The 26,095-nt window shown below is 41.6% G+C and overlaps 2 protein-coding genes across 2 annotated transcripts in view; one reads left to right on the top strand and one right to left on the bottom strand.

Annotated features, from left to right (window-relative positions):
* Nucleotides 1-775: 775 nt before the first annotated feature.
* On the bottom strand, nucleotides 776-8,635 carry lgalslb (lectin, galactoside-binding-like b). Its single transcript, XM_080481297.1, has 5 exons — nucleotides 8,373-8,635; nucleotides 7,745-7,828; nucleotides 7,570-7,658; nucleotides 6,675-6,861; nucleotides 776-2,599 (listed from the first exon to the last, which is right to left on the bottom strand). The coding sequence occupies exons 1-5, from the start codon at nucleotides 8,403-8,405 to the stop codon at nucleotides 2,456-2,458; spliced, it is 537 nt and encodes a 178-aa protein (XP_080337423.1). The 5' UTR covers nucleotides 8,406-8,635; the 3' UTR covers nucleotides 776-2,455.
* A 3,132-nt stretch (nucleotides 8,636-11,767) lies between these two features.
* abch1 (ATP-binding cassette, sub-family H, member 1) overlaps nucleotides 11,768-26,095 on the top strand; it is a gene marked incomplete at its 5' end in the record, with an annotated part of 30,272 nt that continues 15,944 nt past the window's right edge. The window contains 6 exons of the mRNA XM_080481295.1: nucleotides 11,768-11,839; nucleotides 15,064-15,212; nucleotides 18,303-18,462; nucleotides 20,760-20,914; nucleotides 22,096-22,203; nucleotides 23,339-23,432. Of these exons, the coding sequence (XP_080337421.1) occupies nucleotides 11,768-11,839; nucleotides 15,064-15,212; nucleotides 18,303-18,462; nucleotides 20,760-20,914; nucleotides 22,096-22,203; nucleotides 23,339-23,432 (738 nt within the window). The remainder of the gene's footprint in view (nucleotides 11,840-15,063; nucleotides 15,213-18,302; nucleotides 18,463-20,759; nucleotides 20,915-22,095; nucleotides 22,204-23,338; nucleotides 23,433-26,095) is intronic.

The raw sequence follows: 26,095 nt of genomic DNA, 5'->3' as shown, positions 1-26,095 counted from the left end.
GGTGGATGCTGCACACAGGTAATGAGACGCTAAGAGAAGTTGAGAAGATGTTGCATTAATATGGAGTCAATTACACAGAAGTCTGTTCTGCACAGCTGTCATGGCTTTCTCCAACTTCACAGCAGCGAAAGGTGATGGAAAAAAAATGTTGTACTCGAGTGGATAAAATGTCAAGCTTTTTGGGGTTTGGTGCAGCTTTTTGCTGCCGTCTACCAATGAGAATGCTTCCAGTCCTTTTTCGAAATGCATCAAACGTCGAATAATCATCTAAATCAGGGGTGTCAAACATACATAGCAAGAGAGGCCGAGACCTGAGAGATCAGTGACGCAGTGGTGAAAGTGAGCTACCTTATTGCTAGTGACTCAGTATTTGCATCAAAGTAATACTATAAGAAAATGCATGGTCAACGCTGCAGAAATCATGCACCCTGAGAGGAGAAGCACTGTGCACTGCATTTCTTAGTGCGAGAATATTCCAGGAGAAAGTGCATGTCATTCATTAAGATTTTGCTTATTTTTCTTAAAAAAAAAAAAAAAAAAAAAAAAATTCAAGTTGTTCAGCTTTTGTACACTAATGACATACATTGTATATGAGCCACTACTACTTCTTTTCACCAAAATAAAAGGGTTTTTTTTATTCCTAATTTTACATGTCTGGCCAACGAAACATCACACTGGGCTGTATGTGGCTGCTGAAGTAATATAAGTTTGACACCCCTAATTTAAACAGAACTAGCTCTAATCAGTACTCATTTTTTTTATTTTTTTTTTATTTAATAGCTAATAAATAACTTACAAATGATTTTTTTTATTTAAGTATTTAACGGGAGCCATATTCTTGTGTGATCAAATCTTTGCACAGTATCCTGGCGGAGATGTAAACAAAGACATAACACTGGTAATGCGTGTAACTTTGAGGACAGCCTCTCCACACAGGGTGTGTTTACGACTTCAGGTGTGCCTCAGTGGAGGAGATTACGTTTTGCAAAAAGTGGAATGATTAAAGACGAAACCTGCGCTACGCAATACATGACAACGCTCAGCAGACCTACTGCTGTCGGCAATAAACAAGGATGTAGCTGCTCTAATGTGATTAGACAAGAGGTGGAATGATTGAAGAAACTTCATAAAAAATAATTAAACATGACACATAAGAAGACTATAACATTATAACAGCACCGGCCATACCGCCCCGAAAAAAAACAAAACAACTTGTGACATTAGGAAATACCTCTGGGTATCGCTATATGCTCTATGCTACTTTATATTCGAAACATGAACTCTATACATTCAGAATACCTCCACGATCGGATCCTCCCTTTGAACTCACTGTCCAATGCAACTCTAAAGGTTTGGATTTTAGTTGTTTGCTGTTTTTTTTTCCAACTAGCATATTGTGTTAGTGTGATTAGATTTGCACGAGGACAATGCCACAGAGAGCAGAGAACAGTTTCTCAAGATCAGTTCAATGGAATTTCCCTACTCTGGAGTAAACAGTCGTACTTTCTACCTACAGGCTGCGGTGATCGCTAAATGAGTGCCAACTACCAAACGCACGCAGTGTACAAACACGGAACGCTACAGCGTGTCATGATATAATCCTCAGTTTTGGGTATTTAGGTCGGTGAGGCTGCAGCGTGTTGCCATGACGACCCAGGAAACCCCGAGGGAGGGCAACCGGAGAGGAAACAGGGTGTAATACTGCTTTGATTGTGATTAATTTTATTTATTAAGATAAATAACTTCAGTTGGACTGGAGATAGTCAAATTTGAATGTTTTGAAAAAAAAAAAAAAAACCAAAAACATTTTTACTTAACATTTGATTCAAATTGAAGTACCTGATCATGTGGAAATACTTAAAAAGTTCAAACTGGTGATTAAAACACTGCTCATGTTACGTTGCAAAGTATTCATATGCTTAAAAAGCTACTTTAAGTATAGGTCGGCTTCAGTTTAAATTAAGGATCAAACCAGTAAATCCAGCTCATATGCTGCTTACCTTCCTACTACCAGCTGAGTTCTGGAGAGTTTTCCTGAGTAACTGATTTCTAGAGCGTTTGAGTTGCTTTTTCTCATATTAGCAACAGCACTACACACCTGCTCGCATCTCAGAGGAGCCAACATGAAAAATGAAAGCACTATTAATAAGCCGTGAGATCCCTGATCTGACAAAACTGGGGCTACGAGGAAAATTACCTGAAAATGGAGCAAACACATTCATCCACAAATGCACTGTATCTGATCCTGGATTAACAGAAAGAAATGAAGCAGAGGGAGTCTAACTCGCTGCCGGTGCCTTTCTCCACGGTTCCTATGCTGCTGCAGTGTTGCATGATGACATAACAGGGGCGTCTGTGTGTGCGTGTGTGGTCATTTGAGATCAAGTCCTTACTCCACACACACATACACACACAAACACACGCTCACACCTGGCAAAGCAGAAGGAGGCGGAGGTTAACCCAGCTTGGTGATCTGTAGATCTCCTTGTATCCGTACTGTGTCGATCGAGGTCAATGATTTTACTTTGTGATAAAAGTCAAAGAGCTGGTGTCCGTCCACGAATATCCGGAACCGCTGGTGCTCGCAGTGGATCTCAATCTGCAGGGAGGAGCACAGGACACGGAATAAGAAGGGATCCTCAATAATGTACATTGAGATTAATCAAAATAAAATGTTGAATTTCAAATTAGCCTCTAAGCCTTGAGGCAGAAATATGAAAAAAAAAAGGACTGTTAATATGGTACATGGTTACTAGAGGAGTCGTTTCAGGATTTTCCTCGATAAACATTTAATACTGTAATCTAAAGGGCCATTCTTTTACTTTTGTGAGTTGAGATTCCGGAGAAATACTTTGGCTGCCATTCATTTAAATCACTATATATATATATTATCATAGTTGTTGGTAAAACACACAGTATTGTCCTTTTGTTTGTACTACTGCACCTTTAAACTTAAAATGCACAACTTTGCAATTTTGCTTATAACAATGTACAATGTCATTATTCGCAATAGAACAATTCACTAGGAATTATAACCATTGTCCAGTAAGAGCATTTTTTTGAAAGTTACAAGATGCGACTACAGAGGGGTTAAAGTTGTTCTTTAACTTATGAGACAAAAATACTTTTCTTATCTGTCAAAAAAACATTTTGGGGAAAAAGAAAGAAAAATACACCATATTTAGCATTTTCCACTGTTACATTTTGGTCACAAAAATCAAAGTAAATTCAAACATAAAACCTTAAATTCATTAAAATAGTGCCCTCTTTTTGAACATTTTTAAGTATAAACCGGAACATTGGGCCCCCTGAGGGCCATGTTTGAAGTTGGAATCATAAACACAACCACATGTGGTGCCCTGCCTCTAACCAAATGAGTACGAATACGCCCTGCGACTAATCCCTTAAAAGCAGATTTGCTTGCTTTATGAAGCTAATGATGAAGAAAGTGCATGGAAAATCAGCTCAAATGCAGTCATTTAAAGCCTCTGAGATCACTATGTGTTTACAAGAGAAATTAGCCGTTTCATTAGCAGTTTTACAATTTGGAAATAATCCTAAGTCTTTCACAGCCAACAAACAGCCAAACAAAAATGTTAGGCTGACATTTAAAATCGTATTGTTATTTAATTCCTTTATTTCGAGTCTCCATTAACCCCTCATGCCACGTGAAAACCCAGGAAGGAAAATAGCTACCGTTTGTCCTAAAAGTTTCTAACTGACACCATCACATCGTTTGCATGTAACTGTAATGGACGCTCTGAGAAAGGAGATCAACGTCATGGGAAAAACCCATACGTGAGAAAACACTGGAAATATGTTTTGAAATACAAATAAACTTCCTCCTGTTGATTCTTGGTCTGTCCTGCAATTGAAATACATCACAGAGAGGAACACACACACACAGTGGAGGAGGTGAGTGAGACTGTGTGGGTTCAATGCAATGATTTATTTTAGTGCGCCAGTGAAGAAACATTTAGATTTTCACCCCCACTCTCCGTCAGCCAGCAGCTCTGCACATGTTCTGGATGTGGAGGCGTGTGGCGCAGCTGCCACTGCTGCAGAGGACAGAGTGTCTCTATCTTAGGGTTACTTCAAATCCGACAACATGATTTTGAATTGTGGGATGGAGCCACAGCAGCTCGAGAAAGTCCACACAGGCAGAGGGAGAATATGCAAACTCCACGTTGAAAGGCAGGAACCCCGAGGCAAACAAGAAACTGAAAAGATCAAGTCATTTGGCTATCCAGCCATCTTCTATTTCTCCAATTCAGGGTAAAAGTGACACACGGAAATGATTTAGTTCCACCAAATAGACTTAAACACATGTTTTTGGACTGTGGTAGGAAACCAGAGAACTCAGGGAAAGCCTGCACACGCACAGATAAAAAACTGCACAGCGAGGAGTAACTGCAGCACCGCGCCATTTTGACGTTCATGTTTTTGGCTTGTTTGCATCAGAACATAGACAGGCTTAAATTTGGTAAGAAAATGAGTGTAGACATGCCGCCACATAAGTTGGAAGGGAAACAAGCTTGCAGGTGCGATCACTCGGCTCGAGGCAGCAGCGAATGAGCCGTCCTGCTCCCAAACCACAACACATCATGTGTTCGTCCACATGCCTCTGAATTCGTGAGACAAGTCCTGAACAATCATCTGCGCCGGCAGCCTTAACCTTCAGCCTTCAGCTTTGGACAGATTCAGGACTGTGCTGTCCTGCTGGGTCATGGTCGAACAACAAACAATGACACTTTATCAGAGAGCTGACACTCAATAACCAGCACAGGCCCTAAAAAATAAGATACCCACTGCGTTTCTGCTGGATATCACGCAATCTTAAAAATAATTGTATGTGGGATAAAATCTATCAAAGACCGTGAAATGCTCTAAATTCACATGTATTCTTAAATTCCAAGCTTCAAAAGAGTGAGTTTTTCTTGTTAATCATTGCTTAGTTCACTTTAGATTAAAACACGCCCATGTATATTTTTAGCAGAACACCATGTGTTTTCTTCATGGATGCATTCAGAATTACTAGAGCAGAATATAACATCAAACGGCTAACAAGGCCTCTGGTCTGAGGAAAATTACTCATCATGCTCACAGCTCAGGAACAGCTGATGTGGCCCCTTCCTGCTCTGAACAGACCACAGTTTGTATTTACATTAGATACGATGTAGCACGGAAAGCATTTCCTGTTTGTCTTTTTTTTTTACACAAGCATTGTAACTTGTGATTATCTGCTGGTCGAGTAGGTTACTGAAGTGCTCCTCATCAAACAAAATGTTTTACAGGTTTTTGTTTTGTGTTTCACGAATATGGAGAATGCGACATGAATTACCAACAAAATTTGAGCAACAATTTGCCTGAAATCATTGGTTTTCCTAAACTTCTACCATGACTTCTCTGGTCTCTTCTAACACCGACTTAAGGCTGCATCTATTTGAGATTGTCCATCTTACCCACCGTGCTATTTAGACCTACTTTAAATATTTTATCTTTTGTATTGTTGTTCCAAGTCTATTAAACACACTATTTTTTAAAGTGTGCGTTACACTAATTCCTACAACATATATATATGACACCATTTTTTTTTTTAAATAAAGAAGAAATTGGTGCATTAGTCCAACTGAAAGTGACCTATCAAAGTACTTTGTACTAGCTAACTAATTTTCTCATTAGTTGTCCATATTGTGGTCTTTGACAACATAGCTAAAACAAGGAAGGTATATTGTTATGTATAGTTGCCATGGAAACAGTTTCAACAGTAAATCAACTACAGTTCTGTGCAAGAACAAAGATAATAGTCCAATTAAACACATTAGTCAAGCTACAAATTACAAACACACACTGTGTGTGTTTAAACTCTGACTCATCAACCACTTTATCAGCTTGTAAGTCAAAAGTACTAGAACACCGATTCGACTGTTGTCTTAGAAGAAAGGTACAAAATAGAGCTCTGCGCTTATATACCAGCCATTATGGTAGCCCCTTTGGATTTCCTCAGTATGACACACATTTCAAATACAGTATAGAAGTTCGAAGAGTTGGAAGTTATGAAATTCAAGGCAAGTCCAGATGGCTTAAACGTACGAATAAAATATTTAGATAAAGAATCTGAATGGATCCGCTGCAAGGAAACTGCAATAAAACCCAAAGAACTACGTGGGAGAAAAGAAGAGGAAATTGTGAATACGGTGTACAATGATTAAATGTTTCAACATTCATCACATTGCTCTCTCTTTACCAGACAGATCTGAGCTACTCCATAGTCTCCTAATGCACAAGGTCAGCTGCCAAGGCTTTACAGAGTTGGTACAAACAGCTCATGAAAATCCCTCCCAGCCTAAAAAAATGCTGCATTCCAGGAGTCTGTAATAGTTTGATAGCCATTATCTGAAATCAGTGTGACAGGCCAACAAAGGGAACAAACCAGTCGTGTACTTTTTTAGGCTGAGGTTCAGACTGAGAAGCCAAATTAATTTGCGTTAACCACCAGGGCTAAGAATACCAGCCAATTAAAGCCAGAAGAAACTCATTCAGATTTCACACATGAATACCTAAAGTGTGACCCTAAAACAAGGAAGAATCCAGCCCGCTCTGTTCCAGCCACTGTTTTTCCAGAAGACCAGAAGAGGGGCAAAGACATTATGAATGCAAAATGGAGGCTTTACCCTAAAAGGCTGATCTGGGATGAAGGGGAAGTAGGCAGTGGACGCCTCCTCCACTGTCCATTTCCCAGACACACGGGCATTACGCAGGAACTGACGGTCACCGAAGCGAGCGGTGAGTTTCAGGGCCACGTCATACGGCTGCTCCTCCTTCTCCGAGTCACGGCCGCAGGTCAGGCTGACATCAAAGCTGAGGGAGGAAGAAAAGACGTCAAATGAGGTGCCAGACTTGACAGCATGGCACGGTGAAATACATGTCAGATGCTAATTGCAGATTGCTAATCTGGGATAAGTCAAATGCATAATTCTGCTGCTGCTGTGTCAGAACCAAGCACTTGTGTGGTAATTATGCGTAATCCCTGCTGCTTGTTTTGGTTTATCCTCACTCCCCTGCAGCTGTGCAATCTGCACACAGGCATCTTTTTGTTTCAGCTTGGCCTTGTAGTAAAAGTTTTTCAGCACAGTGAGATGCAACATGAAGAAAACAGCTGTGTGCTTTGAGCTCCTGTCAGCCGGGACACTCACATGAACTTTGGCATGAATACTCTGCCAGCAGCAGCAGCCACAAAACAAGATGAGGTCACCGGGAGGTTTCTTCCAAGTTTGACACAAGTTTCCATGTAGGGTAAATGACACACCCAGACAATTCTGCTCCACTATGGGGCTGGCTGCCCCCCTTTCTCCCTCCTTTTTTCCCCCTTGCTGGTGAGGAAACGCCCTGTCTCTGCATACTTAAAGAGCCACCATTCTCTCAGGCTGCCCAGGCATTAGTGTCCTGGGGTGGCTGTGCAAGTCTGACGAGTCCGAGCACAAACACTCCAAGTATAGTTTTAAATATGCAGACATGCGACTTGGTTGCAGGTAGCGTGTTTGCATGCTTTGTGTGGCGTTATCTCACCTGTCTGGCTCCAGGTCAACAATGCCCATCACTATGATCTTCTTCCCTGGACGCATGCCGCCCCGGATGCGTCCGCTGAATGGCACCGTCTATGCAAAGCAGGTCGGAGTTATTTTACGCACGGGGTCTGAGCGAGAATCAAAGAAGGGAGTGCTACGGAGACTTGTTAACCTACCAGCAGGCGTGACAAATCCTCCTTGTCAGGTGAAATGAGTCCGGGGTTCCCCAGCGAGTCGTTCAGAGGGTCATCTTCCACGTTCTTCAACACCAGTAACAAAAATAATACAAACTGTTACAATCAGCTCGGATAAAAAGTGACTTGGCACAGGTGACACATGAGACTGTGGGCCTGTCGTTTAATAAACACACACATATACACCCACACACACACACACACACACACACACACACACACACACAGCGTGGTCCAGCTTGTAACAATGACGTGGTGGCAGCAGACCTGTCATGGTTTCATGGTGTCACTGAATCGGGGCCAAAAGAGCCCTTTAAACTCCCCACCGACCACAGTTCAGAGGTAAACGCAGGCGTGCAGTGCACCGGCGGAGCTGAGCGGCCTAGGTGAGCGCACACTGTGAATATTGGATTTCCTATTTGCTCCACGGCCGCGGATGAAAGAGGAGTCGCCCAGCGCGCAGAACGCGCGGCGCTCCGCGATCACAATAATAAAAGCGCCGGATAATGCGCATAACGATGCGCTTAGACCAAACGTGCGCAAAGAAAAACACACCGACACATCCAAACCCACGCCTTGTTCTTCCCACCCGTCGGCTTTTAATACTCACTATTCCGTCCTTTTCCGCTGCCTGCACCGCCATCTTGAGCAGAAGAGCATAGGATGCTGATTATCCTAGCAGAGGCAGCCCTGCCGGGTGGTGTGTGTGTGTGGGTGTGCGTGTGTCAGCGTCGTGGCACTGACTCAGGAGGATATTCCTGTTCCTGCTCCGATCCCTGGGTCTACTCTGCACGTCTGCCACAGGCCTGGAGCGCAGTCAGTGAGCAGGACATCCCTCTGCTCCTCTGCTCCAGTGTCCGTCCTGAAATGGGTGGATGTCTGCTGACGTATGCTTTATAATAATTACAGAGCAAAAGCTTAATCCCCGTCTGTTGGAGAAGGCTAATCAGACAGATTTCCCCCCCAGCCCTTCACCCAGTCACCCAACGCGCTCTTTTTGAGTTTTATGTTGAAGGATTAAAAAAAAAACACGTGATTGGTAGAATAAATGATGGGTTTGGGGCCACAGGACTGTATTTGCGTGTCACATATTCGCTCTGAATGTGGCCTAGTTGGCTCAAGTGAAGCCACTCAATACTTTTGAATGATTAAACAATACTGTGGGGCTCAGAAGCGACAGCAGGCTAAAAATAGATGAAGATAATCCAGTTTCTGTTGCCTTCAGAGGATAATAACTATTTAAAAAAAAAAACCTGGATAAAGTGCTCAACACACACACACACACACACACACTGCGTGTCTATACCCCGAACACCACCCCCCCCCCCCCCCCCCATCTCTTCCATTCAGATTGAATACGGTTTGGTTAAACGAGCCCACTCCGCCACCGTCTGGTCATTTCTCGACATTACAAGAAAACTTTTTTTTTTTTTTAAAGCTTTATCATACAAGTCATCAAATTTAATAACTTAACTTAGATCGTAGTTGTCATTGTACATTGATATACAATGAAATCGTGTGAAAGCCTTTCACAGTAAATACAATAATAAATAGTTAATAGTAAATAAGCAATATGATTATATGAAAAGCATATTGAATGTATATTAAAAAGCTGTAGTATCTTGAATGAGGTTCAGTATACGAGGTAGGTGCTGTGTGTGAAATGTAGTCCAGCAATTGGCAGAATTCTAGAGCTTTAATGGCCAAATATAGCAAATGTTTTTTAGTCTTTCTCTCCTTGCATGCATGACTCTGAGCCTGTCAGAGAGGACGGTGGCAAAAAGAGATTGTCCAATCTGAATGTAGTCAAACCCGATCTTTTTAGCTCTGTTACTTAACCAGACAGTGAAAATGATCCAGGGATGAGTGAGGGGCATCGATGATCTCTGAAGCCATAATAATGATGGTGTCAGCACAGCTTTTCACCCATAGTCAGCTGAAATCTGGCTTCCAACTGCACCTATGAACTGGACAAAGTTGGATGGATGGATGGATGGATGGATGGATGGATGGATGGATGGATGGATGGATGGATGGATGGATGGATGGATGGATGGATGGATGGATGGATGGATGATAATTCTACTTATAAGAATCATCAATACATTTTACCCCTATGTTTGAGGGGATAAAGTGTCTTCTTTTTCCTGTCTGTGCACCTTATTATCACATGTCGATTGAAAATAAAAGATAATGCATCATGTACATAAAAATAGTAATATTTTTAATTATCCTAATATATTTTTTAATCTTGCAGTGTTTATTTACATTATGTGTCTTGAAGTCTTCAAATACCCTTGAACAACCATCTGTGGTTAAAAGTATTTCAAGCACCCTATAAAGGGTTAAATAAGAATGTCAATCGAATCAATGGTTGTTACCCCACTGACACTGTAAGACCCCCCCCCCCCCCCCCCCCCCAAGCATTTTATTTACATTCTGCTACCCTGCCTGCAAAGTCCCAATCATAGAGTTGTTTAACTGGCATGCATGCATCAATCCATCCATCCATCCATCCATCCAGCCAGCCAGCCAGCCATCTATCTATGAGCCAATCCTCGCTAACTGTAGGCGGGGGCAGGAAACATCCTGGACAGACCACCAGTCTATCACAGGGAAAACACACAGACAACCACACACACTCAGACCTTGGGGCAATTTAGCGACGCCAATTGACCTGACATGCACGTTTTTGGATTGTGGGAGGAAACCGGAGTACCTCAGTGTAAAAACCAGTTCTGTCTGCTCCCTGTGGCCCTTACTTCTATACTTTGTAGTTTACTGATTTTTTTTGGCGATCATACCATTACCCAGTTTTGGCATTTAAATGAAATGTCCCAAAATAAATTAAATAACCAAAAAGTTTATTTCAGCTGAGATTAGCCCCAAAGATGGAGGAAAGTGTGAGCTAATGTTTCCAATGATGAACTGAGTTGACACATAAATACAAGAAGATCTTGAGCAGCAGACACACAATACACAAGACCAGAAGCTCTTTGTTAGCTGAGATGACTGCAGGGTATCATTTTTTCCCACCAGGTTGGTTACACTGCAGAACATATCTACCACGACAAATTATAATGTGAATTAACATCACCCCAAACGTAAAGACAGTCTCAGTTTTCTATGGTTTCCTTACTAGTCTCCCCACATTCAGACTCACTACAGAGTAACACACACCAAATTGACGAATACATAAATATGCAAATAAGTAGAGAACAACTTAAAGTAACCAAAATAGCAGACAGTCCAGTTGCCTGCCACTCATTAAGGCGTCTACATTGCCTGCAGGTATATCTGTGTCTATTGCTGTCTTCCTATCCATGTTAAAGGAATTTGCATCTTGGATTATTAAAGTATTTTCTATTTCTGTTCTGCTATCTTGTGATGAATTGGTGAACTGTCCAATGTATCCCTGCCATGCTTTTGCCCTTGAGCTGGGATTGTATCCAGCACACCCTGAACTCGACTTGGACAAAGCAGTATAAATGATTAATGTATTTGTTATGCCTGCATAATGGGACCTTGTATCACCTTACTGATTGCAGGATGTACTCACAGTCAGTGAGTGATGATGTAGTCTTCGAACCTTCAAACGGGATTCCAGGAAACACAAATGGAAATTAAAATGTGAATTTTATTAGCATTTTATTTCAAATAAAGAACAAAGTGTCCTGCATGCTTTTACAGGGATATTAAGAGGCAGCTTCAGGAGGAGGGGAGGTTGGCATGGTGCCTCCTTTCCGTGGTCCCCAAAGTGTCTAGAAACGCCCCTGGCGGTGATGCTCAGATTTTGCAACAATTTTCACAGGTGAATGTATTGGAAAATGTTCTCTCGTGTGATTTTTGAAGTCGGTCTTCTCTTTGATTGTAGTCACTATGGTCCCTCGGTCCATCTTGCCCCCTCACCACCTCCCCCTCCCTCCCTCCCTCCTCGCGCACAGACGCAGCCGCCTGGCTGAGCGCTCCGCCCCCTCACCCTCCCTCTCCCCCCTCCCTGCTGCCATGGCCGCGGAGGCTGCCGGCTACAGTGATGGGACGAACGCTTCTGCAGACTGCACGGAGATGGAGGAGCGGGTAAGATGTCAGGGTGGATGTGTTTGCGGTGTACGTCGTGGATCGAGGTGGAGCGTAGGTAACGCGCCGCTGCTTCTGCTGCTGCAGCGGCTGCAGGATGCACGCATCTCCAGCCGGGTTTTGATTTTTGCATTAGGGCTCGTCGGGTGGATGAGGCTGCATATGTGGATTCAGATGGAGGGAGGTTTTGTGAAGAGGGAGTGCGCCGCATCGCACCTTACCGCTGCGCACCGCACCGCACCGCACCGCACCGCTTCAGCGCTCCATCCTCTGCGAAAAGGAGATGTGAAAGTGCAGCAGCTGGTTGGCTTTCGAGGCTCAGCTTATAACCAATCCACCCCTGGCCACTCTTTATTTAACAGTTTGCGCACTGGGATTTTGTCTCACTGAATCCGGACTGTTTGAGTTGCTCCTGTCGAGTCCGTTTGGCGGTGACGCAAGTTGGCAGCAAGTTGGCAGCAAGGCAAGGGTGGGAATTCATCGTGATCGACTGAACAGAGCAAGGCATGAATGAAAAGAGAGGCTTTGTTGCGCTGATCGAGGTCATTCTAAGTGGACGGTGTTCACCCGGAAGGGACAGACAGAATCTTAATGTGACCGTTTCTGTAATTATAGGGCTGCTCATTCAACCAGGTGATTGGAAAAGTGCAAATAATGTCTACATGGATGGAAAAATAGCGGTTCGATTACAGAAAGTTTAAGTCAGGAGTTGCCAGAGCTACAAATGAGATACAGCTGTGATTATTTACTATAACTGGTCAATTTAGTGACAGAAAACAAAGGCAAGTGTTACAACTTGCAGTGCTGCTAAAAGTGTTGCGTTTCTTGGATAGAAAGTGGAAAAATCTGTCAGGAGAAAAAGAAAATCAAGCATTTCAAATATATGACGTTACAATAGTGAGTTATTAAAGCCACAAGTGAGTAACTGATTGTGTTTAAGTGGCAGAATTGGTGAAATAATGAACCAAGGGACTGTAAAAGTGTTTTCCATGTTTTAGAAAGCAGTGGCCCAGAAAGACCTGTCCTTCTAATTACTAGATGACAAAAAACACACGCAACCAAAATGATGAGTTAATGGCCTTGCAAGTGACCTGTTCTTAATTCTAATAACTAATTTCTTGACATTAAACAAAGGGATGCAATCCAAATCAGTTGATTTCAGCAGTGCGTGTTTGCAGAAAATTTGTCACTTTTGTCCAATCAGGTGGTTGGAACAGTTAAAAAGTCTCTACAGAGTGTAGGAAGTGAATGTTCAGATTTGCTTGAGCCACATGTGATTTATTGGTTGTGTTTATTTGCTACAAATGCACAATTTTGTTGCTTCAAACATCAAGTGAAGACAATTGGTGCAAAAAAAATAAATGATCTTTAAAAAAGTAGTTTTGCAGAAATTCTGGCATAGTTAATCCGAAAAGTGTGTGTGTGTGTGTGTGTGTGTGTGTGTGTGTGTGTGTGTGTGTGTGTGTGGTCACTCCTCCAATGAATGCATGCATTCTCCGCCTGCCAAATGGTGAACCCAACCTGTTCTTCCACTTTACCAAGGTGTTTGTCAGCTGATGTTCACGTGCTGTTTAGTTGTTGTCTTCAGCCTTATTGAGCTCATTCTCCAGGTGCTGCTCATCCTTTCCACTTCCTCCTCTTTGTCTGCATCCTCTCACACGGGTGAGTTGTTCTGTGTTGCTGCTCTATCCTCCCATCAGACTCCTCTTAGTGAAGATGAGCTTAGTTTATCTCCGTCCAGCGTTATCTCACATGTCTTTGATGGATAAGAGTGAGTGGGTTTCCCAATCAGGTGGTGTGGTGATCTGAGTTCACATGTGGAAGGATGATGAGATGTATGCAGATGTAGGCTAAAGTGCCAAAGGTGAGGCAAGCCAAACGCTCCAGATTACACAATGGAACCTTCCTAATCTCCCTGCTGGAAAATGAGTGATTCTGGATTAAAGACTGAGGTTTAGTTGGAAACCCGTGAAAGAAGGCTGTTATTGGAGATTATTGGGTGCAGGATTGTTTCGTGGTCCACAATAACTTGTCTGGTGCACGTTGGCAGCGCTGCAAAGAAACCATCAGGAATATCCCAATCTTTTCTCTTTGTTGTTGTTTTCATCAGTTAGGAGATTCTTGTTGGACTTCTCAGGTTAAAGGGCAAACTAGTTTATCTCCTTCTTGCATTCTTGAGCAAGAAAATTTCTAATCTGGTCGTCTCTTTAAGTGTCCGGCTTGCTCGGAGGAGTAATTTGCATTGTCTTCCAGCAGACTGCTGCCACTCCTGCTGGGAAAGCGGCAGGAGTTTACTATGTTTTATTTAAGTCAACAGTGCAGGCAGCACTTTGCCACACTGTTTCAGGTGTGTTTAATAGTGTGCTGTACAAGAGGGATGCTCAATCTGGAATGTATCTGAAATGTCATATCAGGGTTTGCCATATAGAGTACATATCACAGAAAACTGGCCGCAGTACATTTTCCCATGCATTGTGCATTCAACATATTTGAACAATCAGATGGAGCTCTACTGCCACAGACTGTGTTGATCATATTTCACTTCATCATTCCAACGTTGCGTCGTAGCTGGTGGTAACAGCCAAGAAGTCAGAAGCACAAAAGTACAAAAATCGAGTGACTAAAAATGCTGCTGATGGCACCTGCAGACGTGCATGTGATCAGAGAAACAAAAAGAAATCTGCTGCAATTTGGTTAAAATTGGGTCCAAGAAGAGAAAGAGCACTGTTACTTGGAAGTACGTGTCGCTAATACAGTACAGCAGAAAGAGGAACATATACATGTGACTATTACAGTGGGAGGACAGATAACCTGAACAACGACCACATCACTTTTTGTTGACATGAATGAAACGAGAACTACTGGAGGATGTTTTGGAGAATAATCACAAACAGAGTCAGGCAGATTTTCATGTCACCAAATGCAAACATAACTAGAATCTAGTTAATTCAGGAAATGGAGCAATGTATACGCATAAATGCTGGCAGTGCATAATGTGTTCATCTATCGTTATTCAGTATAGTTACTACTTTAAAAAGCAGTGGATTTATTTTATTCATTTCCACAAATATTAAATAACCAGCTTTAATAATATTCACAGAACATATTGTATGCATTTCAGTAAAGCTGTGGCTCATTAGCTGTGCTTTATTACTGATTCATCATTGTAATACTGCGTGTAGGAGCCGTCCTGGCTGTTTAACAATGTTTCTTCTCTCTTCCAGCTGAAGGAGGGGAACATGAAGGCTGATTTGGAGGCGTCTCTGCCTGCTGGACAGGAGGAATCCGCCATCCGCTGCCGAGACGTGTGCCGGTCGTACGGCAAACTGAAAGTCCTCACAAACCTGAACCTCACCGTACCGCAGGGACACATGTGAGTGGAGTTACTGTGCTAATACATTTAAATCCCAGGATGTCATGTCTGATCAGGGCTTCGTGGAAAGAGGTACAATCAAGGTGCGTGACAAACTGAGTACGTGAATTGCCTCCTACGCAAGAGTCCCAAGACACAGCGGTGAGATGACAGAAGGAAGGAAGTGTGAGGGCTTTAGAATGAATTCAGGGAAAAGAACGTGGTTTCGGTGGGAAATTTTTCTCTGAGCTATTTGGACCATCGGCTTCTCCCACAGGGAATACAAGTCTTTAACTGAGAGCCCCTCAAACTAACAAATAAAGGAAAAGGTCAAAATACTTTCAGGAAAAGACTGGTTATAAAAAAAAAAGAACCTCCCAAAGAGAGCGTGCAGTTTTTATTGATACCAGATTTTTACTTCACAGATATGGTGGACAAATAATATCACATTGTCAATTTTATCAACTGAAAGTTAAACCATGATGATGGGAATTGAATCACTATATCACAGTCATTCTTTTCTAACTTAATTTGTGGTATACTTTGAAGAGAAGACTTTCACATTACTGTGTAATCAGATTTCGTTAGACGACTCTCCTTGTCACAACAGCACGAGGATAAAAACAGCAACATATGGAAATGAGAACATTGTTGTTGAATACAAAATAAATAGCTATTCTCTTTGTAAAATGGGTTCAGGTTGAGATCGTGGTGCAAGACCAGTTCAGAGTTCAAGCAGAGCTTTTACGTCCCTGGAAAGAAGCTGCGAGTCTCTCGGTCCCTTGTCTCATTGCTCGGAGCCTGCCAGAGGGGATTGTGCTAAAAAGATCTCTGTCCAGGGTGTGTGCTCTTAGACCCGACCTTTTCAACCCTTTTTGTTCTTCGGACAGAGTGTATTTGATTCAGAGGAGCCAATGATTTCAAATGTCTGCAGGTCTTTCCTCTCTTGTGCAGTGCAGCCATAACGCACCATACTTTTCTATGAAGCACCGGGCGACGAATCGTGAGGAGCTGCAGTGGGAGCCGAGTTTTCCTGAGAGACCGCAGGAAGATATTTGGCATATTTTGCCCTTTTTTGACTTTTTCAGTTGAGACATGATGGCATTTTTTGTTTTACAGTATCCACTGGATGCTTCTCCCAATTTAGCACAGTACACCAGTTTTGCATATTAAACTGAAGTCTATGGGAAACAGTAACCTTTACCAAAAGTCTACCTCAAACGGTCCCGTTTTTTGTCTCAAAGTCTAACATTTTTCAAGAATATTTCAGATAGTGAGACACCTTTTAGGGGATATGGTACGAGTTATAATGGCAGCCCAGCTCACTACAACAGACTCTATGCAGCCACTGGCGACTCTCTCCAGTTATGAAGGCTAACTATCGATATAGGGTAACCGCGTCTTCTTTACAAGTTGTTGCCGACCAGAGCAACCGGTTCAGCAGTGAACAATCGGCCTGACCAACACACAGCGAAGTAATCCTTTAATTACTTTGACAGGGTAAGAACCAAAAATGAGATATAGTGGGTTCATGGAGGGGTTACTACACATAAATCTATAAAACAGGCTAAATTGCATGTAAACAGATGCTACCTTTTGATTGTGTTGCAGGAGATCAACAAAAGATCAAATCAAGAATGATGCCACACGCAAACAGAGACATTGTTCACCATGGATTCATTGGATGGAGCCATGAGACTCCACAAACACTAAATGAATGGTGAAACCACGGAGTTGGTTGTGTTGAGGGAGGATGTTATCAAACATATTGATCATTACTGACATCACAAAACCATCAAAGTTTTTGTGAAAGAAATTGAAGCAACAAGCAACATTCCTGGGGGAATTGTCGGACCCAGCAGGAGCCAGTCGCAGCTCACCTTTGTCATATCTGCAAACTGATCACATGATAAAATCTCAATTTCCTGCAGGACAACCAGGTTTACCTCCATTAAAAACGGTTTAGTTTTGCTCCTGGGGGCTGAAACCAGATGATGCACTTATCCTAATTAGTGGCAGGAGCTGCAGAATACAATACAAAGAATTCTTTTCAAGTTCTGAGAAAAGCGTAAATCCACAATGCATGTTTTGATATATTCATCTGTCACCTTATCTTTGTCACTTTACTGCAGGTTGCGCTTCACTCTGAATGATTTATGTGTCAATTGTCTCACATTGTAGAAGTGAAATAAATATATGAGAAGGACCTGGGGGAAATCTAAAACCTTAGATTCGGAAAAGTGTTGATGCTCAGGTTGACGGTTCTTTCATGTAAGCAGTGTGGGAAATGTTAAATATGAACAAGCAGCCGGGGTCGATGAGAGGGCTTCTCACCTTTCTAGCAGGTTGAGAATGACCTGGGATAGTATCACAACTTGAGAGGATGCAGATCGAATTCTTACCTTTTCTTTTGAATAGGAAAGGTGTAACATGAAAAAGCGTCACATCATTAAAAGAGAAGGATGTTCGGACAGCGGACGTGTTCTTCTGTCTATTAGCTTGAAAGTGACATCGGTAACTTTCATATGTTAAAAAAAAGGCGATTTTAGTCCCTGAAATTTAAAAAGGAAGAGTTTGATATTGAAACTGAAAGTAAATTAATCTAATTTACAAACTGATGCATCAGGAAACATGTGCTACGTGTCGTGTAAAATGTATGTTTGTGTTGCCATAACGATGGAGACAGACTGTGAGCTTTATTGAAACTGAAGCCTTTGATATAAACAACAACAACAACAACAACAACAACAACAACAACAACAACAACAAAAAAAGGCATATTCAAAGAATAAAATAGCTATTTTTGAGCTTAATATTCAGCTGCCACTCCATATCCTTGGCTCTACCTGCAGGCTTTATCTTGTTTTCATCTCGTATTCTCATGGCTGCCTGCACGCATCACTGTATGTGTAAGCAGCCTGCACTTTCTTTATCACGGTCAACCAGTTTCCTCTCAGGGAACGGCTGATAAGTCACGGCAGTCATACGGAAAGTGGTGAAGTTGGTATTCAGGCTTTTGTGTTACAGATAATCTTCATAAACATCAATGTCAGATCCAAATAACATTCAACCAGGTGGTAGTGATATGTACATTTATTGTGTATGTTACAGCTATGGTCTTTTGGGGCCCAGCGGCTGTGGGAAGACCACCCTTCTAAAATGCATCGTGGGAACCCTGAAGATCTCGCGGGGTCACATCGCAGTGTTGGGAAAGCCACCTGCATTTCCTGGTCATGACGTCCCGGGGAAGATGGTTGGATACATGCCACAGGTAGGAGGACCATTTGTAATGTAATATGATTTAATTATGAGACTTGTAGAGTGTTAAGTATAAAGAAGATATACAACGACTGAAATCCTTGGATCGCCAATGGAGGGTGAATCAAACAGGAAACTGTTCAGGCTTCCAGACTCTGAATTAGAAAAAATAAATTTTATTTTTGTATGGAGCTACAACTCTGCTTATAATGCATTCATCCAATGCAGCATGATCATAAAACTTGAACAAGAGACAGTATGTGGCAAACATGTACCCAATACATACAATGAATCATATTTCGGTCTCTTATGAGCAAATAACACATTTTATTGTAGGACAGTCATACTCAGTAGAGTCTAGATGCTCTTTAACAGGAATCCAATGAGAAATCTTAGCATTTATCCAGTGTTATGAGGCTTGAAATTGTGACATACAAATGTGTAATTATGGTTAGTTTTACACAGATCTTATCAAATAAGAATCGAATCGAATGGTTTCATATTAGTCTTGAAATATCCTTGAGATGGTTGAAATTTCAATAAGTCCTAAAAGGTTAAATAACATTTCCAACCTTGGAAATCAGCAGTTCTTGCATCATTGACACTGCAAGCCCCATTTATGTACGGCTCCACGGATGGATGGATAACAAATTAGGTCACTGACGTCAATGCGCAAGAATGGTATAGAAATAAGACACTCACATAGTTCATAATAAATAAACACAAAGCTAGAAACCAAGTCGTAATCTAAAGTTTATCTAAAGAGAATGTTTCCACCTCTGGACCATTTACCTGAACACTGACTGATGTGCTCAGATTGGGTTTGTGTGCATCACCGGATTCAGGCGGTGGATCAACCTCATAATGCTTTGCACTGTAATCTCGAACATTTATGACATGCACGCATGATTCCACACCTGACTGTAGCTGGACACTGCCATGTGTTTTTAACACACCATGGTTGAAGCGTCAGGTGTTGAACGACAGAACGGACATGTGAAGGAAGCCTGCAGACGCTCTGACAGTGGTAAACAACAGAAAAGGCCATTTATGTGGACTGTGGTCAGATCATAAACATGGTCACACCATCGCCTCCTAACCAATGGTAATTTCAGCCAGATAAGACCAAACCACAGCTATTGGCTTGCCTGCGGTGGAATGGTGATCTGCTAGTTGGAACCGACTTCAGATAGCAGCGGTATAGATGCGGGATGATGGAAAGGGTCAGAATGATGATGAAACTATTCAGATGGATCCAAAGTGATGCTTTTCCTGCTTTCTTTCTTTTGTTCTGATACTAGGTTAAGTAAGGGTCTTTAAATAGGAGCTGCTGTTTTCTCGCACAAAGACTTTAATCGGGTGTTTCCTCGGTAAAACTCTATTTCCACATCATGAGGCTGACTATTGCGGCCTCGAACAGTGAAATCCACGAGCTCTTGTGTAGCTGTAATGTAGCCGTGTTACAGTAAGCCACCCGTACCTGTGTGTGTCTCATTACTGTCAGGCTGGATAACTGATGAGGCCGATAACACACATGGCGTGCGTCCTCCAGAGAATCACATTCAACCCTGCAGGGAGTGATCTGTGACCCTGAGACGCAGGAATGTGACACCTCAGATGTGGGCCACATCTACTGTTGTTGTCCCTCGATGCGATGCAGAAAAAAAATCCATCATCCTATACTCAAACAGTACCGCTGGCAAATTATGTTATGTTCTCTAGGTTTTTATTGTTTGGTTTTTTTTCGAAAAATGTGAATTTAAATGTTAATTTGACCTAAAGCCCCCACTTTAACATGTCGAGACTGAAAATATTACGCCATGTACTTTAAAGTCAGTATGAACAAACACAATCATAATCTCTTGGAAAGTTGCAAAAAACTAACAGAAAAGATAAATATTCCAGCATTAATAGTTGAAAAATTTCTATAAATCTACTCTAGGATTCCTTAATACTTACATTATGGAATACTACTGTACCACTGTCCTATAATATATGTTACCCAAACCCTCTACACTGCAAATCTAAGTCTGCACCAAACAAATAATCTCGGGTTTCTAACAAAACAAATATTTTGTGAGTGAATAAAGTGTACAGGGTACCCCAGAGTTACTTGAAACCCAGACCTCCAAACCACAAATCTTACAGAAACACACACAAAAATGCTTGTCATGTAACATCAGGTGACAAAAAATGTTACATTCATACATGTATAAATGTGAAACAATTCTAAAAGCATGAACTCATGCACCCTCTTGAAGCGCGGCTGCCTTTGTGTTGTGTTGTGTTGTGTTGTGTTGTGTTGCGCAGGAGTTGGCACTGTACAATGAGTTCACCATCAGCGACACCCTCGCATTCTTTGGCCGAATTCACGGTCTGACGTCGAAGGAAACGCAGGCGCGGATGGACTTCCTCATCGACTTCTTAGATCTACCTCAGAAACACAGTCTGGTCCGAAATCTCAGGTAAAACCACAAACGTTTACTTTACAGGACCAACAATTGAAGGTTCCAAACCGTTGACAGCAGTATAATCACTATCAGTTTGACCTTCAGTGAACAATGATATGATTCATGCATGTTAGATTCAAAAGTGTTAGTGTATTATGGGATGCTTATGTAGTTTTACAGCTGTCTGCAGACACCTGTTGCACTTTGTGCCCTGGGTTATCAGACTCCATCTGCTCACACACAGATATCTTATCTCTCGCTTCCTTTGACAGTCATCCCAGAACCCATAAAACATTATTGGCTTGATTTACTAAGATAAACCTCAATTAGATGCAAATGTTGACAGATTGCATTTTCAGCTTGTGTGTGTTTTATTAAGCGATCAACTAAAGATAACAGCAGGTATCACATCATGTGCAAACAGGATCAGGGTTTTGCTCACATTAGACCCTGATAACACGAGAACAATATGCTGGAAATTGTATCATTGCTATATTTGTTTGCTTTCATTCCACTTATAGATCATGTTCAATCTGCTTTGATGATGAATTATTCCTCAAAATGTGGCTTGATGCTTTGAGTCTACAGTGTGAAAAGTTATCGCTATGACAGAGGAATCAATGATCATCAGCAAAAGTGACCGATCATCATAATCATCTCTTGTTGCAGCTCTGTATTCACGCACCTGGTTCCTCACAAAGACCCCTCTGTTCTCCGAGAGGGCTCTCGCTCCTGCGTTCATTAGCGCCTCATCCAATATTTACATCGTTTTTACTGTGACGGCCTGTCATGTTACTGAGATACAGAATCTCACCGGTTGCTTTTCAGGACGAGACTCAGTAAAAATGAACCCAGTGTGACGCCATGCATGTCGCTGGCATTCACGATTGACTGAGACGGAGCTTATCGTCTCTGCTGCAGCTTGACGCCACAACCAGACTGAAACTGTATGAAAGCTATTCCTGGTATGAGTAGCACGCTGTTTGTGAACGATCGACTTCTGCTTTAATATTCCTTTGTGTTTAATCAAAGTGTGCCTTCCCGCCAGCGTCTCAGCCTCGGGCTTTGTGTTTTTCTTTCTCTGTGTTGCCAGGCAGGTTTGTCTTGCGCCACCTCTTTCTGGAGAAAGTTCAACGTGTTTCCCTGTGTTGTCGTGTCATTTCCTCACTTGGTTTTTCTGTGTTTCTGTGGCTCAGCGGGGGTCAGCGGCGCCGCGTGTCTCTGGGAGCGGCTCTGCTGCAGAATCCAGAGCTGCTCATCCTGGACGAGCCGACGGTTGGAGTGGACCCCGTGCTCAGGGCGAAGTATGTAGCACTCCTACAGTGAATGGGACGAATGTCAGGGTACCAATAACTGCTTCGCTCATCAAAACAGTGCCAGTAAAAATGTGTGAAATATAAATAAAATATTACCAGTTACCGGTGCGCGAAAAGTAGTGTTGTTGCAGTAACCTGATATTCCCATATTTATCATTAGGACACTATATTGTATTTTATTAGGGAGCAACTTCATTCTTCACTAATTTGCAATCATTGCAAAGACAGATCGTTTTCACTGCCGATGACCTGTCTGAAGTGTACTCTCCCCCTTAATCAATAGATTGATACATTTTACCCTGTTATCATTTTTTATCTGTTTGTTCAGCAGTATTACCTTTTAATTTAACACAATCTAGCACTAGCATGAGACATGAAATATCTGCTTAATTGAAATGTTGTGAATTATCATATTTCACAGAGATTAATGTTGTATTCAGTATTGAAGGGAAAATGGGAAAAGTCCTACTTGGGAGAACTCCGTCTGGATGCTACTGTGCTTAACAGTTTACCCATCGAAAAATGGCACAATGTGTTTGACGTCACTCAAGAAATTAGAAGCTGTACACACTCCACAAACAAACGGGTTATTTTCATGTTGCTTTTGCTTGAACTCATGCAGACTGAGTATGAGTTAGATGTATTAACAGCAGAAAACAAACAGCTGCATGAATCCGGGGTGAAAATGAGCTGTATGTCCCCGTTTTGGTTGTTATTCCTGTTGATAAGCTGGTTTGTCTCATTAGCACAGGTGGAAGTTATTGTTAACTTTCAACTGGGAAATAGGACATTCCCGCAAGAATGCAGAAAACAATGCTGTTAAATGAAATTCATTGATTAAGTTGCAGTCGCAATTATATCTCGACAGTTGAGATTTAGTTTGGACTAAAAGCTCGGAGCCAGAAAAGCTGGCCTTTTTTTTTTTTCATTTTCTTTTTCAAAGCATGTTGCACCCCCTCTGTGTGTTACTCTGGTGTCATTGTGTAATCGCAAATGCCTCCTCAGATCAAGCCGGTTGGCAGCGAAGCCGTCGTTGGCGGAGCTGCGAGCTGTGGGCTTAGGAGAACTCCATCAGCGAACCTGTTATGTAATTTAATTTGCTCCTTTTAAATCGACCTTCCAGGATCTGGCAACATCTGGTGGAGATTGTAAAGACGGGGAAAGTGTCGGTCATCATCACCACGCACTACATAGAGGAGGCCAGGCAGGCCAATGTGGTGAGTTTATTCATTTGCTGTAACCTTGGGACACACAAGTATGAGTACACACATGAACGTGCATTTGGGAATAAAGAAATGAGCACAGTGTTCCATGTTCACATTCATCCACACGGTCATGGTCCTCCTCGTGGAAGTACAATGCGTCTATTGATATACACTGTGTTTGGATGAGCTTTTTTTCTTTATTAGATTTGACAGGAAGGACACAACCTCATTAAGAGCTAGAGGCTCTGTTGTGCGTTTGTTCTGCATCAAACTGGGTGGCGTGATGTCACCTTAAATGATCACTGCAGCGAGGGACGTCTCCCAGTGAAAGCAGTAACAATCTCATTGACTACAGTGATAAAAATATGGTTTGCATTGAATACAAGCAGTATATGATGTTAGTGTCTGTCAAAAAACACTGTTCTTTCTCTTACCTGTAATTTACCACCTGAACTCCACCTGACATGCAAAACATGAATGCACAGTGCATTCACACATAAGTCATCATAGTCTAGCCAGTCTTTAGAGGTACATATAATCAACATGTTGGTTTGCACATACAGTCTCTCTATGTTGGTTCTGTGATGGACTGACAACCTGTTCAGGGTGAGTCCATGTTCACTAACTACTTTGGGTTGATTTGGCCCGGCCATATCTCTGTCGTTTCTTTATAGGCGGTCATAACAGGACTATTAAAAGTGATAAATTGAGCATCAAGGCTGTTTATTGACGGTAGTTTTATGATTTCGTTTGAGGAAGTGCTCAGTCTGGACTTTGTAGCTTCTTTCTTTGCAGCTGATAAATGAAGTCTTTGCACCCTCTGAACTCTGTCCTGACGGCAATTGAATACAGTCACTGCGAGGACAGCGAGGGCGGACGAGGAGGAGACACGGTAATCAGGCCACAAGTTTCAGTCCAATTCGCATCTGAAAACGGCTACGCCAGCAATTTTACAGCCTATAGTCCGACAGATTTCGATCACCTTCACTGTTGGTCACACTAATACTTAGCTCAACATAAATCTACTGATTTCATGCGTTCGTTCATTGTTTTAACATAACTTTCTCTGTATATGAACTCCATGAAGCCACATGTTTTAAAGTTGAAGGTTTGTACTTCAGATTAGGTTTCTGAAAGCCACCTTTGTTTTCTTTTGATTTAAATCCATAAGCCACCATTTGTGGAATTAATGCATTTTTAAGTGGGAAATTACTGCAGCTTTGGTGTTTGCATTTGCACAAATACTTAGCATTGATATAAAGTATTAATTGATACAAAGTATTAATGCTAAATGTTTGAACTGTTCAGATCTTGATCTATATTATTTGGTTTCTTCGTTCTTTGAAGTAATTGACCCATAATTACAAAGTTATGGCTTGTGAGAACTATATGAAAATGCAGAGGAGAAGTATAGGTACTTGTACTTTCTTTCACTTTGCAGACATCTGTACTTAACTTAATTATCTCAAAACAATTGAATCAGATCAACTGGACTTGTCTTTCACTTGTCTCTCCCAAGTGGATTCACTGATTCATGTCTCAGCTCTCGAGTAGTTTTTTGACCACGTTTCACTTTTTCTCCCCACATTTGAAAAAAATATCCGTACTTTCTCTTCTTCTCAGTATGTGTTTCAACCTTACATTGAAAACATGTGTAATATTTATCAAATAATTCATTGTCATTCCAAAAAAGAACTATTAATCTCAATTTGAAAAAAAAAAAGAAAATATACTGTCATATTCATGTTACATATCAAACTAGAGATAGTGAATGTGCACGCATTTCTAAACATATGCTCCAATGTGTCTAATACGTCATATTTAAAGTTGGTTTTACTTTTTTTTTTGACAGTGGTGCATTGTGTTGATGGAAAGCGGCAACAGGATTGTAAATTAAGGAACCTTTAGTAAGAGAAATCTCCCATTAAGTGAAAAGTTTAAGATTAAATTGGTGAATTCTGTCCGATTTTGGTCAGTTTTACATTTTCTAACATATCCTTTTACATATTGATGAAGTTTAGTCATGTTTATTTTTTTTAACACTTGGAAAACGCAAGACTGTTTCTTGATAAAGAAGATAACGTGTTACTTCTGCTTTGGTCTCCTGTTAAGCTGGTGTGTAAAATGCAGAACCAAAAGTTCAACGGTTGCTTTTTTTTTTTCTTTTTTTTTGCTGCACTGATCACACAGATACTCTACTTCTTACATTTCTCACTCGACTATGATCTCCACATGTTTGCTCTGTATTAAGGCTGCAAATTGAAAGGAATTTCACCTTTCGTCCGGGTTTTAGTGGAGAATTTACTGTCACATGGTGGTTTAAAAGCTCTTTGAGGAGCTTTATCAGCCTGCTGAGAAACCAGGAAACACTCACTACTTCTATCTCTTCTTTAACAAACCACCAAGCTTGAACTCCAGCGTGAACTTGTCGGCCTGTTCCCCTATGTCGCATTTAATCAGTGTGTTTGTCTGCGTAGCAGCCATTGTATGTGTGCGCTCTGTCATAATCTAAACGAAAGAATGTGAAACTGCATAACGGGAGTTTTTTTTTTTTTTTTCGTTTGTCGACCTGTTTGTGACAAGAAGTTCATTTTGGATTCTGATTGAAAAATCTCGCTTTAACCAATCTGATCGCTCCGTGAGGTCTCCACTTGGGGATGAGTAGATGAAAGACG

The sequence above is a fragment of the Lipophrys pholis genome, assembly GCF_963383615.2.
Source record: "Lipophrys pholis genome assembly, chromosome: 15".
NCBI lineage: Eukaryota > Metazoa > Chordata > Actinopteri > Blenniiformes > Blenniidae > Lipophrys > Lipophrys pholis.
This window is presented reverse-complemented; position numbering and strand designations above follow the sequence as displayed.

Excerpts from the sequence above, each read along its gene's own strand:
- lgalslb (XM_080481297.1), bottom strand. The coding sequence starts at position 8,405 with ATGGCGGTGCAGGCAGCGGAAAAGGACGGAATA. Across the intron at positions 7,829-8,372 it reads CAGCGGAAAAGGACGGAATA|AACGTGGAAGATGACCCTCT; the intron begins GTGAGTATTAAA and ends CTGGTGTTGAAG. Across the intron at positions 6,862-7,569 it reads GTTGACCTGGAGCCAGACAG|CTTTGATGTCAGCCTGACCT; the intron begins GTGAGATAACGC and ends TTCCTCCCTCAG.